This window comes from Chiroxiphia lanceolata, chromosome Z, assembly GCF_009829145.1.
Source record: "Chiroxiphia lanceolata isolate bChiLan1 chromosome Z, bChiLan1.pri, whole genome shotgun sequence".
Taxonomy (NCBI): domain Eukaryota; kingdom Metazoa; phylum Chordata; class Aves; order Passeriformes; family Pipridae; genus Chiroxiphia; species Chiroxiphia lanceolata.
This window is the reverse complement of record NC_045671.1, coordinates 74,234,517-74,247,569: the sequence shown is the minus strand read 5'-3', so window position 1 is coordinate 74,247,569 and position 13,053 is coordinate 74,234,517. Positions and strand designations below refer to the sequence as shown.

The window sequence follows — 13,053 nt, the reverse complement described above, 5'->3', positions numbered from 1 at the left end:
AAGAAATAACTCCTTGCTATTAATATCAAGACATACATAATTCTTACCTTCACAGGTATACTTTTGTCAAAATCAGGGAAGTGAACAATATTATTTAATTTTGACACATACAAGATAAGTATAGTGGCTGCCATCTAAACAAAAAGAAAAAACAAAAAGAAGTCATGTAAGAGCAAAATTGTAATGTATGAATAAAAGAACTGCTTCAAAGACAAAATCTTTACATGCAATTAACAAATACTATGTATTATGTATTTCTGTCAAAGAACAACACAGCATGCAGTTAACAAACTGAAATAACTTTATTCTTACCAATTTTGCCAGCTATTTATTTAAAAGTAAAATATACACATGCCCTTTCCTATCTGAAGAAAATTGGTGGCACTCTGTGAAACAGTGCATGTTGAGAGGGAGCTGAAAAATAAAACAGGACACAATCCCAGATTAACCATGAGATTTTTACTCAAAGAGTTGTTTAGTCTGCAAAACCACTCCTAAAGCTTTTTTTTTCGTAATGCAAGACAGTGGTTGTGCATTGATCAGTCTGTAGATAATATCAGGAAGAAATAATACAGATAATAGACAGAATGAAGATGAATATCCTAGCAATCACATATCGCACCACAAGTGTTAATGTCCTCAGGGAGTCAAAAAAAAGGTAAAATTTTCCTTATACAAAAATACAGCAGTTGAATATTTAGAGAAGCAGTGGAGTCATGTTCTGCAGACTAAAGTGTTATACCATACATTATGTACTTCACAAAATGCTCAGGGAAATCTTGGAAGGATCAGTCAACAAAAAAAAATGGAAATGCCATTAAGTCTTAGGTTCTGCAATGAAACAAAGCCATAGCATCACATAGATTATTGCTGCATTTTGTAGTCTTCCACTGAAACATGATCTGTGGTTCCTTGAACATTCTGGATGTGTAAAACTCTCCCTGCCACTTACAAAGACTTTACAAGACATTTTACTGTCTCCCGCACTGAACAGCAGAGACGTCAGGCTTGTAGTACCCTGTTTTAACCTCTTCCTCACTACCCCCTGGCATGCAACCCTGGCAGAGAGCAAATCCTCTTTAAAATGTATTTGCCTAAATAAAAAAAAGCTTTCTTCAAGGCTCTATCTTTCCCAGTGATCCCTCTGCAGTCACACATTCTTCTTTACGGACCACACCTACAAACATGTGAACTTTTTTTATTTTATTACGATGCCTACTGACAACAAAAATAATAAAAAACATTGCTGCAGTACTGTGACTTGGAAATAAAGCAACAGAGAATCAAAATTTTGTGCTGGTGCTATTGCAAAACTGTTGGGAAATGAGGGACATATTTATGAGGAAATACATGGTTTTGCTACAAAGAGGGGCAATATCTAAATGCTCAAGGACTCTTACAGGATGTATGCACTTTCTAGAACAAACCTTGACAGTTTTGAAGGCCTGATCTCTTAATTATTGAACTTCGTAAGGAGAAATAAATGGCATTCCCAGTCTTTTACGTGACTCTTTTAAGGCAATAATTTTGACTTGAACTTACAACTTCCCAGTTCTCCATCAAGCAAATTACAGTTCCTTATAGTCTATCTAATCCAGAAGATGAGCAGTTCAGTATAACTGGGATTTTGGTCCTCTAAAATCTAACTCTATTTTCATTAGTTTAACTTACAAAATAATGAATACGTAAAGTACTTGTGAACATACCTGTCCGATTCCAAGAAACACTGGTGATGGGAAGCTGAAAAGCATTAACAGATACTTAATACTGAGGAATGGAAAAACAACAATCAGGAAAAAAAAAAGTTTAAATTTAATACCAAAACCAACAACTGACAGAATGACTGACCTGTGTTTCAGAAGTGCTCAGGGCTACACTTATTGTAGTCCTGATATTTTATTTACGCAGCAAAACGTAATCCAGATAATACTGGAAATGCACAGGCGGTCAATTCTAAACTGCTAATAGTTTGGGGGACATTTGTAAGTGAAGGTAACACACTCAGTGAACTCTTAACAATGCATCATTTTTTGAGTGGCCTCACATACAAATTATGCATTCTGAGGAGGTATAGTAACTTAAATCTCTTGCTCTTGCCCTAACTTGGAAGCTTATCTCGACAGTCCAAATGTACTAGTAATATGTTTCTGTGAAAATCAGATTCCTGGGTAAATGTTGTAGAAACATCCCTTGTCTGCTAAAGGGCTACATTCCTACCAAATCCTACCATTCCCTTCAGCTTCAGTTAGCTTTAGCTGAAAGCACGGATAGAATCATAAAATGGTTTGGATCGGAAGGGGCCTTAAAGATCATCTCGTTGCAGCTCCCTGTCATGAGCAGAGACACCTTCCACTATTCCAGGTTGCCCAGAGCCTCATCCAGCCTGGTCTTGAACAGCTTCAGGGATGGAGAGTCACAGCCTCTCTGGACAACCTGTTCTAGTTCCTCACCATTCTCACAGTAAAGAATTTCTTCCTAACATTAATATAAACCTGCCTTTTTCAGCTTAAGGTCTTTCCCCTTTGTCCTATCACTACATGCCTTTGTAAAAAGTTCTTCTCCAGCTCTCTTGTAGCCCCCTTAAGGTACTGGAAGTCCACAATAATGTCTCAGAATCTTCTCCAGTCTGATCAACCCCAACTCTCTCAGCCTGTCTTCACAGCAGAGGTGTTCCAGCCCTGTGATAAGTTTAGTGATCCTCCTCTGGACTCATTCCAGCTCCTTCTTGTGCTGGGAGTCCAAGACCTGGACACAGCCCTCCAGTGGGGTCTCATCAGAGCAGAGTGGGGAGAATCCCCTCCCTGGACCTGCTGCTCACACCTCTTTTGACACAGCCCAGGATACAAGTGGCCTTCTGGGATGCAAGCACACATTGCCTGCTCCAAAAACAACCCTAAGTCTTTCTCCCCAGGGCTAGTCTGAATCCATTCTCCTCCCAGTCTGTATGTGTGCTTGGGATTGCCTCAACCCAGGGGCAGGACCTTGCACTTGGCCTGGCTGAACTTCATGAGCATCACACAGGCCCACCTCTCAAGCCTGCCAAGGTCCTTCTGGGTGTCATCCCTTTCCTCCAGTGTGTCAACTACACAAATTTGCTGGGGGTGCACTTGATCCCAGCCTCCACATCACCAACAAAGATGTTAAACAGTGCCAGTCCCAGCACCTCTCTCCAAGGACAACACTCATCACTCTCCACTTGGACACTGAGCCGTTGACCACAGCTCTTTGACTGCGCCCATCCAGCCAATTCCTCATCCACCCAGTGGTCCATCCATCAAATCCATGTGTCTCCAGCTTAGAGACAAGGAATGTCACGTAGTCAAATACTCTGCACAAGTCCAGGTGCCCTTCCCTCATCCACCACTGCTGCAATCCCATTGTAGAAGGCCCCCAAATTTGTCAAGGCATGATTTGCCCTTTGCGCAGCCAAATCACCTCCTTATTTACCATGTCCCTTAGCATAGTTTCCAGGAGCACCTGCTCTGTGATCATGCCAGGCACTGAGGGGAGACTGACCAGCCTGTAGTTCCCTGGATACTACATTATTAGTTCTAGAGAACTAATTACTAGTAATACTAATAATATTAATAATACTAAGTATATTAGTATATACTAATATATACTTGCGGAATACACCATCTAAGGAGTCTTTCTGCTGTGCCTTTTGCAATCGGATATGTCTGTCACGTATTGGCCTCATAAGTCACCAACGTGCCTGTAACAAATGTGGATAAAGCCTTCCCAAATCTTCGTTCGCGAAGCCCAGCCATCATGATATTAATAATACTAATTAGTATCCACATCGCAGGTCCCTGGATATTCCTGGATTCAGATACTCAAAAGCTAGGAAGACAGAAACTCAAGCAGAACACCTGAAAAGCCTGAGTGTCTCCATTCCCCCCCCCTTAATGTACACCAAGTTAAAACTACTCAAAGTATGGCAGTAACTGGCCATTCTCCATCTGCATACTGAGAGATGTTATACACAGTTCCTGTGTGTTCCAACAGCAGCAAACATTAGAAAATAACAGCCAGTTTGGCTTTTAAACTTTTCTTTTTCCTTTTGTTTTTTTCTTGTTCTGATTTTGGTACATAATGAGGAAAACCACAGCAAAACTAGAGCAAAGATAAAGTAAAATATATTAATGGTGAGAAAAAATCACAGCCACAGGACAGTCACAGAACATCCTGAGTTGGAAGGGACCCATGAGAATCATCGAAGTCCAAGTACTAATCCAGATTGGCAAATACGAATTGGAGAGGAATGCTCAAGTTCCTCTGTTTCCCGAGCTGCAAGAGAATGGTAAGTGCAAGAGGTCTGTAGTTAACACAGTGCTACACGATGCCAATTATCACAATGATTTCACATCACGGGATGCGGAACGATGGGAATTAGCCCCGTCAAGTCAAAGAGTCCTTCAGTGTTTTTATGACTAAGCAATTTTACGAAGTTCACTTTTCATTTCTGGCTACCCCCGAGAAGGAGGAAGGCAACGAGTCTGTTCGGGAGGCAGAGCCGGGGGACGCGCCGCTCCCGGCAGGGCCCGCCGTGCCCGCACACTCTGGCACGGGTCGGTCCGAGCCGGGGAGCCCGGCCCGGCTCCCGGGACCGCGCGGGCCCGGCCTGGCCGGCGCTCACCTGCAGGCTGAGCTCACCTGAAGGCGCTGAGCAGCGCCTTGTTGACCAGCACGATGAGGAAGGAGCACGTCCCGTAGAACAGCGCCGAGAGCACCCTGGGCAGCGCCGGGGCCGCCGCCGCCTCCCCCGCGGCCTGCCCGGTGCTCATGGCGGCGAGGAGGGGCCGAGCAGGGCCCGCCGCTGCCCCGCTCCGCTCCTGATGCCGCTGCTGCTGCTGCTGCTCCTCCGCCCCGGCCCGGCCCCAACCGCGGCGGCGGCAGCGCCGCCCGGGCGAGCCGGGGAACGGCGGCTCCAGGCCCCGCCCGAGGAGGCGCTGCTGCCGCCCCGGCGCCGCTCTTGGGCCCGGCTCTGGGGAGCTCGGCTGTGGGGGACTCGGCTGTGGGGGACTCGGCTGTGGGGGACTCGGCTGTGGGGGACTCGGCTGTGGGGAGCTCGGCTGTGGGGGGCCCGGCTGTGGGGGGCCCGGCTGTGGGGGGCCCGGCTGTGGGGGGCCCGGCTGTGGGGGGCCTGGCTGTGGGGGGCCCGGCTGTGGGGGGCCTGGCTGTGGGGGGCCCGGCTGTGGGGGCTCGGCCGGCGAGCAAGAGGACTCGGGGTGAAAGCCCGGGGCGCCGCGACGCCGCCTCAGCGGCTCCCCAGGCTCATGGCCACCCCCCGGCAGTGCCACCGAGCCCCCACTGGTGTCAAACCATCCCGGTGGGAACGAGCCGCGCCCCGGGCGCTCGCCCGCGGGCCAGGGAGAGGTGCGAGCCCCCGGGCACGGGCACGGCAGCAGGGATGGGCTGCAGCAGCCCCCGGGACTCCCACAGCTCTGTCGAACTGTAAAGAAACGCTCTACGGAATTTGCCTCGGGTAGTTTAACTTGGGTCAAATTTGGACCTTCACCCTCTGCGACAAGTCGGGTTGTAAGGATTACAGAAACAAGGAGCAGGATGAATACTTAAAGGATTACCAAACAGCACACATTAAACCTGAAAATTAAAGTTTTTATTGAAAGCATCTATTAGAATGACAGCACATCAACTCTTCTGCCTTTAACTCATGCCAAACTACAACTTAATCTTTCAAAGCACTGAACACTTTCATGTAATTACTCCTTGTATGTAATCACTTAAAACAACAAGCAGTCTTACACGCACTGGGTTTTCCTTTTACTTGGTATTTTACCCAAAACTTGTCATGATCCAGAACTGCTTCAACGGTCTGAATTTTGTCTACAGCCAACTACAATTCAGTGTACTTGTCATTTTTGAGGAAATATCCTGCAAGTTGCCCAAAGCATTACAGCTGACTAGGAAAAAAAAAAAAAATCCTAATGAAGTTACAACACCAGTCTGCAACTGGCTGGTAATTACAGAGTCTCCTGCCCTTTGAAACACTACTCAGGAGCAATTCTCAGTTATGACTCAGAATTACAACGGATTTATGTCCAGGGCTCATTTTGGGATCAGATTATTTGCATGAAGCCAGATTAACAGTCAACAGCATGTAATTTTTTTGAGAAACTCAAAAACCTACATACATGAATTACCAGTTTTACATAGGCTAAGAAGCCTAGTATGACTAGTGTTTTCTATTTTTTTCAGAAGCTGAAGCAAAAATTAAACCGTATCACTGGTGCAAAATCATTTACAGTCAATGAAAGCGATTTATTTTAATTATTCAATTACTCTTTAGCTAAGTGCATCAACATAATATTTAAACGAACTGGGTTAATGAGATTTTCAAACACAACAGGTTATCAGAGAACACATTTCACTAGTTGCAGTTCCTGGTGTAAAACCACTCTACTTTTCTGGAACAGCTGTATGCATCTGGTCAGCCTTTATCAAGTGATTGATAAAATTATTTCTTCCTCTTGTTTAAGTGAGAGAGAAAGAGGCTTCCCTTCTCATTTGAATTTCCTGACCTCTAACAAAAGGAAGGAGTTAAAGCAAGCAGGTCAGTAAATGCACATTATTAATATCCCCTTAAGCAGTAGCTTCATAACAACAACCAACAACAAAACCACACGACAAGAAGTCCAATCTGAAAACAAAGTTTTGTTAGAATATTAGGAATCTCTGGCTGCCTTCAAAGAAAATTATGGAAAAAGATCACCATGAGACGATGCTACTGAGAAGTATACAGCATTCTCAAAGCGACAAGATACCCTGTTAAACATTTTATATCAACATCTGAGTACTAGGCAGCATTCTGTAACTTCATTTATTTGGGAAATACATGAAATCCCACTGCTAACACACTTGTAACTATTTTTGGAAGCCTATTTTCTAGTTGTATAGTGAATACTTTCCTGCAGTGTTTAACTGATAGCTGTGCTATGGTTAGTGAAGACAAAATTGGCATGTTATCCTGAAATAAAGCAGTAAGGTGGCTTTAGGCACAGAAAGTACGGAGGCTCATATCTGCTGATCATCATATGAAAGCAATACTTTAAAACTTAGTGTTTGCTAATAGAAGATCTGGAATAGTTAACTAGAAATCCATACCACCCTGTAAATACCCCCTTTATCAACAAAATCAAGTGCCAAACCACTATAGGGTCAAAAAACATCTGAAAAAATATTACCAATTGTTTAACTTTGTCTAGACTTTGCAAGACTAATCATTTTCAGACAAAACAATGTGCAAAAGTTCCCAACGTCACATGTTAGGAATAACAAGTGCTACCAAGAGATTCTGCTGAAATCAAATCAGAAAATGTAAAGCAGCAAAGTCAAGCCTCATACCTTGAGCAGTCACAGTGAAGATACTGAACAACCTTAGGATTTCCTGCACGAAGCAGTTCCTTTCCCACTGCAAGTTGAGATGATTAACCTTTGCCTTTCACCTTGGTGATACTAGGTAAAGACATACTGACATTAGAAAAACACAGTTTTGTTGCTGTTTAACAGTATCCCCAGACCTATAGCTTTTTATAAATTTGTTTAAATAGTCAGATAAATGCTTTTCTTTTTGTCAGCCTTCTTTGGCCACATGTACCATTCTGCTAATTGTGAACACTTTGTTCAGAAAGTGCTTCCTGTGAAAACTGCTCCAAATAAATGAGTTAACCTTGCAAAATCTAGCTTCCCAAGACACATAAATTTGTCAACCCTATATTTACAAAACACTTATAAACTTTACATATGTCTTCTATCTTATCAAAAGTGCAATTCTCTCACCCCGTGTTACGGGGCAACAACATTCTTCATAAATTCTACAGAATAGCAGCCTATGATAAGCAAATAAGGTGCTTAGCTTATGCTTGGGATCTAACTGGTTAAGTGACACCAGCAGGTAATGTTTTGTGTAGGCAGAGACTGCTCCCATCTACTGTCTCAGGGGTGCCACGGCTAAGTTTGCCAGCTCGATGAGAGCCAGTGCCCCGTGCATGCGCTCGCGCTGCTCCTGCAGCCGGCGCAGGCAGGCGGCTGAGTGAGAGCTGCTCTTATCTTCATCGTCCTCCTCGTCAGACTGGAGATACTCCATCGGGTCCTGCTGCTCCTGGTCCGTTTTCTGCATTGCTTTGGTCTTCAAAGCAAGAGCACGCTGCTCTCTGGTCTCCCAGTATCTGTAACACCAAATGTGGGGAACGCTTGTCAAATGAAGGACATTGAGTTCCTGGAGCAGGTCCAGAGGAGAGCAACGAAGCTGTTCAGCCTGGAGAAGAGGAGGCTCAGGGGAGACCTCCTCACTCTCTGCAACTCCCCGACAGGAGGGGGGAGCCAGCTGGGGGTTGGTCTCTGTTCCCAGGCAACGATCAGCAAGACAAGAGGGCTCGGTCTTAAGCTGTGCCAGGGGAGGTTTAGGTTGGATATTAGGAAGAATTTCTTTCCAGAGAGGGTAACCAGGCATTGGAACGGGCTGCCCAGGGAAGTGGTGGATTCTCCGTCCCTGGAGGTTTTTAAGATGAGCCTGGATGTGGCATCAGTGCCATGGGCTGGGAACCACAGGGGGGTTGGATCAAGGGTTGGACCTGATGATCTCGGAGGTCCCTTCCAACCCAGCTGATTCTGTGATTCTATGAGTACACCTGACAACAATCCAAAGCTGCCAAAATTCTCCCCAAGTGCTGACTTGCATCCGACTAAGCACTGCATTTGATTTTATCTTTCAGCCCTTATAGGACAGTATTTATGCTGTCAGAAACCTTCTTTATTCAGTATTTTAAGTGTGAAGTGCCCAAGTGAATATCTGTGACAGGTTTCTCCTCTACATGGTATTCCCAGCAGGCATTTCTCCCTAGGCAAACACAGTTGTTGCCCCTCATACAATGGCAAATTCAGCAACTGTAGCACTAACAAGATATTAGCAGGGGTTGATCAAGCAAAGAAGGGCATTTAAGCAGAGAGCAAAACCAAAACAAAACTGGAAGAAAAAAAGTCTCATGAGGAACTTTGTCTTAAAGGAGTTCAGAATCCTTTAAGGAGGGCTGATATGTACTGGAGGAGCGTATAGTTTTGGTTTGTTGGGGTTTTACTGTTCTGAAGAATAAAATGCTTTGTCAGACCACCCTTATAAGTATTTCAAGGAACGTGACATCCTGAGGGAACTTACTTTGCTAGCCACTCAGCCACAGCTTTATTGTCAGCCGTCTGCTTCTTGGTCAGCCTGTCTGTGAGCTCCTCCCTCTTCAGCCGGGCATAGGGATGTTTTGGGCAGTGACGGTTTGCATGTGTGAATCTGCTCAAACAGCCTTAAAAACACCAAGCAAAAATGAAGAACACGTTATGGAAAGCAGCCAACCAGTGACTAAGCATAACATCTGTGGGATGAAGATGCCACTGAATCCAACCTTCCTCATTCACAAAACCCTAGGTTTGGTTGAAAACAAAGTTGCAAGGTTCATAATATGTCCTGTCATTTTATAAGTTAGTATCTATTGACAGAGAACATATGCAATCCTTAGATACATGTTTGCAGAATCACCCCAGAAGTTCCACCAAAATTAAACTCCAAGGCTTTTATGTATCTTTGCCAAGTGAACTTGTATACAATTCCAGTATTGGTCTGACCCTAGAAAGCTGCAAATTGTTCTCTGATGACTCACCATTTTCTGAGCAGACAAATGGTTTCTCTCCCGTGTGGAGACGCTGGTGAGTTTTGAGCTGCCCACTCTGTACAAAAGCTTTCCCACAATCTGGGTAGTCACATAAATAGGGCCTTTCACCTTAAAAATAATGAACAGAGATTTATGAAAGCTGACTATGAGTCATAGTACCCAGTGGTGATCCCTGGCATGAGACTTACACAAGCAAGCTCTCCTTTTAGCCACTCAGACACTTGCAACTACTTAAGAAGTCCTGGTTTACTCTGAAGTACATGTTCTATGCTACTGGACAATATACTTATTTCCAGAAAGGAAAAAAAAATATTTTTTTCCCTTGTCATGTTTTCTGATTTAAGACTCTTAGATAACACCAAATAAGCTTTGTCCAGTGAAACTGTGGACCCCTATAGAGCAAGAAATATAGGAAGTAAATGGACAAGTGATGTAATTCAAGTTGTAACCAGAGAAATTTTATCCTTAACATAGCCTGAACTAGGGTGAAATACTTGAGGTCAACATTATAATAACATACAAGGTTGCAGAAATCTCTCATTAGGCGAAAGTGTCGCTTTTGAGAAAAGTCATAACAATGCAGGCTGCATGAAAAACTTATTCCAGACTTAAGTCAACAAAGTTTTCTTAGAAAAGTCACCAAGGAAGACTTCTCCATGCAAACTGCAATCAGACAAAACAAGGCAGCAAGTGTCTCCTTCCTTGAGAGGGCTCCTCAGGAAGGAGAGCAAATAGAGGTGACTCGGAGGAATGACAGCAGGGTAAGCTCTGCTCAGGTAAGAAGTTCTTTCAAGTTCAACAGCTTGTACAACCAAGTGAAATAATGATGTCTTTTGACCAAAACCCATGAGGAAACTGCTGTTTAATTTCTTTATCTAGATTAGTTGTAGGGACTTGAATCAGAAGAAGCGAAGGTGGGAGCCAAGGTTTCTGTGGGCTTTTGTTTGCTTGGCTTGGGGGGGAGTGCTGATGGTTGTGTCTGTACTGTGAGCTACATTAGTTCACACTTTATTGCAAATACAGAGTGCTGTTGAAACATGAATTAAAAAAAAAAAGGTATTTGCTTGGTTGAAAAACCTAAACCAACAGTATCTCCAGTTCAAGCCCAGCTGAATGAGTTCATCCTACATTTTCACTTAACTGCAAGCTGCCTACTAAATACTGCTCAGAGAATTAGCATGACCCAAGAAAATAAATTCTAGATGGTGGGAAAAAACAACTGGGTGCTAATTTTAAGAAGGTGGACTCTTTTCTCAACATTTAAACTGCACTTCTAGGGTGTTACAGTGCTGAAGTTGCTATCTACTTTCTAAGTTACTGTAACCTCTTACAAGAAACTTCAATGCAGTGTGAAAAACACAACAGCAACAGGGAAAAAAATAACAGAGAAGAGGCAGTCAGAATACAAAGTGCTACCAAGCTCAAGTGCAGAGCACCAAGCTCAAAAAGAGTTCTCCCTCTTACAAAGCAGGTCTGTGACTGCAACAGATAAAATATTTCTGTAATTTGCCTACACTATTACAGCCCCAATTGCTGCTACACTTCACCACGACAAACACAGCTACAAAGACTGTGAGTGACTAACAAGCAGTGAAAGTAAAGTATGATTAAATTCGTAGTTACAATAACATATTAACAGGCCAATTGTTGGGGAGTTCCTCTGTGGTTTGTTTGCAGAGTTTTAACTCCTTCCCTGCTGCTTCCAAAGCGCTCAGCCCAGCAATGCACCCCTCCCTTTTACTCACCCGTGTGAGTGCGCTTGTGGGCCTGCAGTGACTTCCCTCGTGGGAAGACCCTGTTGCAGATATTGCAGCGTATCCTGCTGGAGGAGTGCTCTCCTTCACTGATCAGGTCTCGGACGGTGTCTGCTCTCGGCCGCCCACGTTTGATCCCATCCTGGGCGTAAATAATGAGGGAACTAAAGTCCAGCACCTTCCCCACTCTGCAGTGTGGCCAACAGGCACAGCACGCCCCGGAGTGACAGCACTGAGGATGGTGACAGTGGTGCTGTGACAGCACAGAAACAGCCCAGACCATGTCCAGCCCATCCCCAACTTGCTCCTGGTGGCTGGGCTGTGGCAGCAGGGGAGATGCCAGGCACTGCCAGCACTCCATCACGCACTCAGGAACATGGGGAGAAACCGACAACAAAACTGGCAACAAAACCACGGAATGGGGCAGGCTGGAAGGGACCACAGTGGGTCATCTGGTCCAACCTCCCTGGTCCAGCAGGGCCATCCCATGGCACATGGCACAGGATTGTGTTCAGAGGGTTCCGGAATATCCTCAGTGAGGGAGACCCCACCTTTCTCTGGGCAATCTGTTTGGTGTGTGGTCACCCACACGGTAAGGAAGTTCTTCCTCATGTTCAGGTGGAACTTTCTGTGCATCACTTTCTGCCCGTTCCCCTTGTGCTGTTATTGGGCACCATGGGCAGAGCCTGGCTCCGTCCTCTTGTCATCCTCGTTAGGTATTTACACACTTTAATGAGGTCTCCTCAGCGTCTCCTTTCAGGGCTGAACAGGCCCGGCTCCCTCAGCCCTTCCCGGTGTGAGAGATGCTCCTGTCCCCTGACCACCCTCGCAGCCCGTGCTGGGCGCGCTGCAGGAGCTCCCTGACCCTGAGAGCCCTGAGCTGGACACAGCCCTGCCGTTGGGAGGGCAGAGAACGGGCGTCCTCCATGGACGCGGTCCGGTCCCGGTCCCGGTCCCGGTCCCGGTCCCGGTCCCGGTCCCGGTCCCGGTCCCGGTCCCGGTCCCGGTCCCGGTCCCGGTCCCGGTCCCGGTCCCGGTCCCGGTCCCGGTCCCGTCCCGCTCTGCCCCGGGCGCGCCCCGCTGCCGGAAGTGCCCTCCCTTTAAACGCCCGGGCGGAGGCGCGGGCGGCGCGCGCGGGTTCCCCCTCCCCGCACTCACCTTGCGGTGCCGGTGGCGGCCGCCGCTCTCCGCCGGCTCCTCGTCCCCGGCGGGGGCTCTGCCCGCGGCCCCGCGGGGCGGCGGCAGCGCCGAGGGGCCGGCGGTGCTGTCGCCGCCCCCGGGGCTGAGGGTCACGTTGTGCGCATTCTCGCCCCAGCGCCACGGGTAGACCATGAAGTCGCTGAAGCCGGGGCTGGTGGGGACCGGCGGGACGGGCATCGGCTCCTCGCCCCCGCCCCACGCCGGGGAGGGTTTGATCGGGGTGGTTTTGATAACGGAGACCAGGACGCGCTTCGGCGAGTCCTGGCAAAAAATCACCGAGGGGGCTCCCGGCGGCAGCCGCTCCGCCATCACCGATCGCTCGCGGGCAGCGACGAGGGGAGCGCGGTGAGAGGGAGGGCACGGCCCCGCCACCCGCGCCGGGCCGTGCAGCCGCACGGACGTCCCACAGCGGCCGC

The 13,053-nt window shown here is 46.8% G+C and overlaps 2 protein-coding genes across 3 annotated transcripts in view; both read right to left on the bottom strand.

Moving 5' to 3' along the window:
• SLC35D2 (solute carrier family 35 member D2) overlaps nt 1-7,925 on the bottom strand; it is a 23,918-nt gene extending 15,993 nt beyond the window's left edge. Inside the window, exons 1-3 of one of the 2 annotated variants that reach the window (XM_032675609.1) lie at nt 7,369-7,925; nt 1,707-1,740; nt 48-134 (exon numbers count right to left, since the gene is read on the bottom strand). In XM_032675609.1, coding sequence (XP_032531500.1) covers nt 48-134 — 87 coding nt within the window. In that variant the 5' untranslated portion in view covers nt 1,707-1,740; nt 7,369-7,925. Of the gene's footprint in view, nt 1-47; nt 135-1,706; nt 1,741-4,656; nt 4,815-7,368 lie in introns of those variants that run through there. The other variant, XM_032675608.1, reaches the window with a different exon arrangement.
• ZNF367 (zinc finger protein 367) lies at nt 5,602-13,053 on the bottom strand. Its single transcript, XM_032675607.1, has 5 exons — nt 12,596-13,053; nt 11,429-11,579; nt 9,672-9,791; nt 9,179-9,317; nt 5,602-8,192 (listed from the first exon to the last, which is right to left on the bottom strand). Exons 1-5 carry the CDS (start codon nt 12,944-12,946, stop codon nt 7,952-7,954), a joined length of 1,002 nt encoding a protein of 333 aa, XP_032531498.1. The 5' UTR covers nt 12,947-13,053; the 3' UTR covers nt 5,602-7,951.

Coding starts and splice junctions, on each gene's coding strand:
- ZNF367 (XM_032675607.1), bottom strand. CDS start 12,946: ATGGCGGAGCGGCTGCCGCCGGGAGCCCCCTCGGTGATTTTTTGCCAG. Junction 9,792..11,428: donor CCACAAGCGCACTCACACGG/GTGAGTAAAAGG, acceptor ATTATTTTTAAG/GTGAAAGGCCCTATTTATGT. Junction 8,193..9,178: donor GTGGCTGAGTGGCTAGCAAA/GTAAGTTCCCTC, acceptor TTGGTGTTACAG/ATACTGGGAGACCAGAGAGC.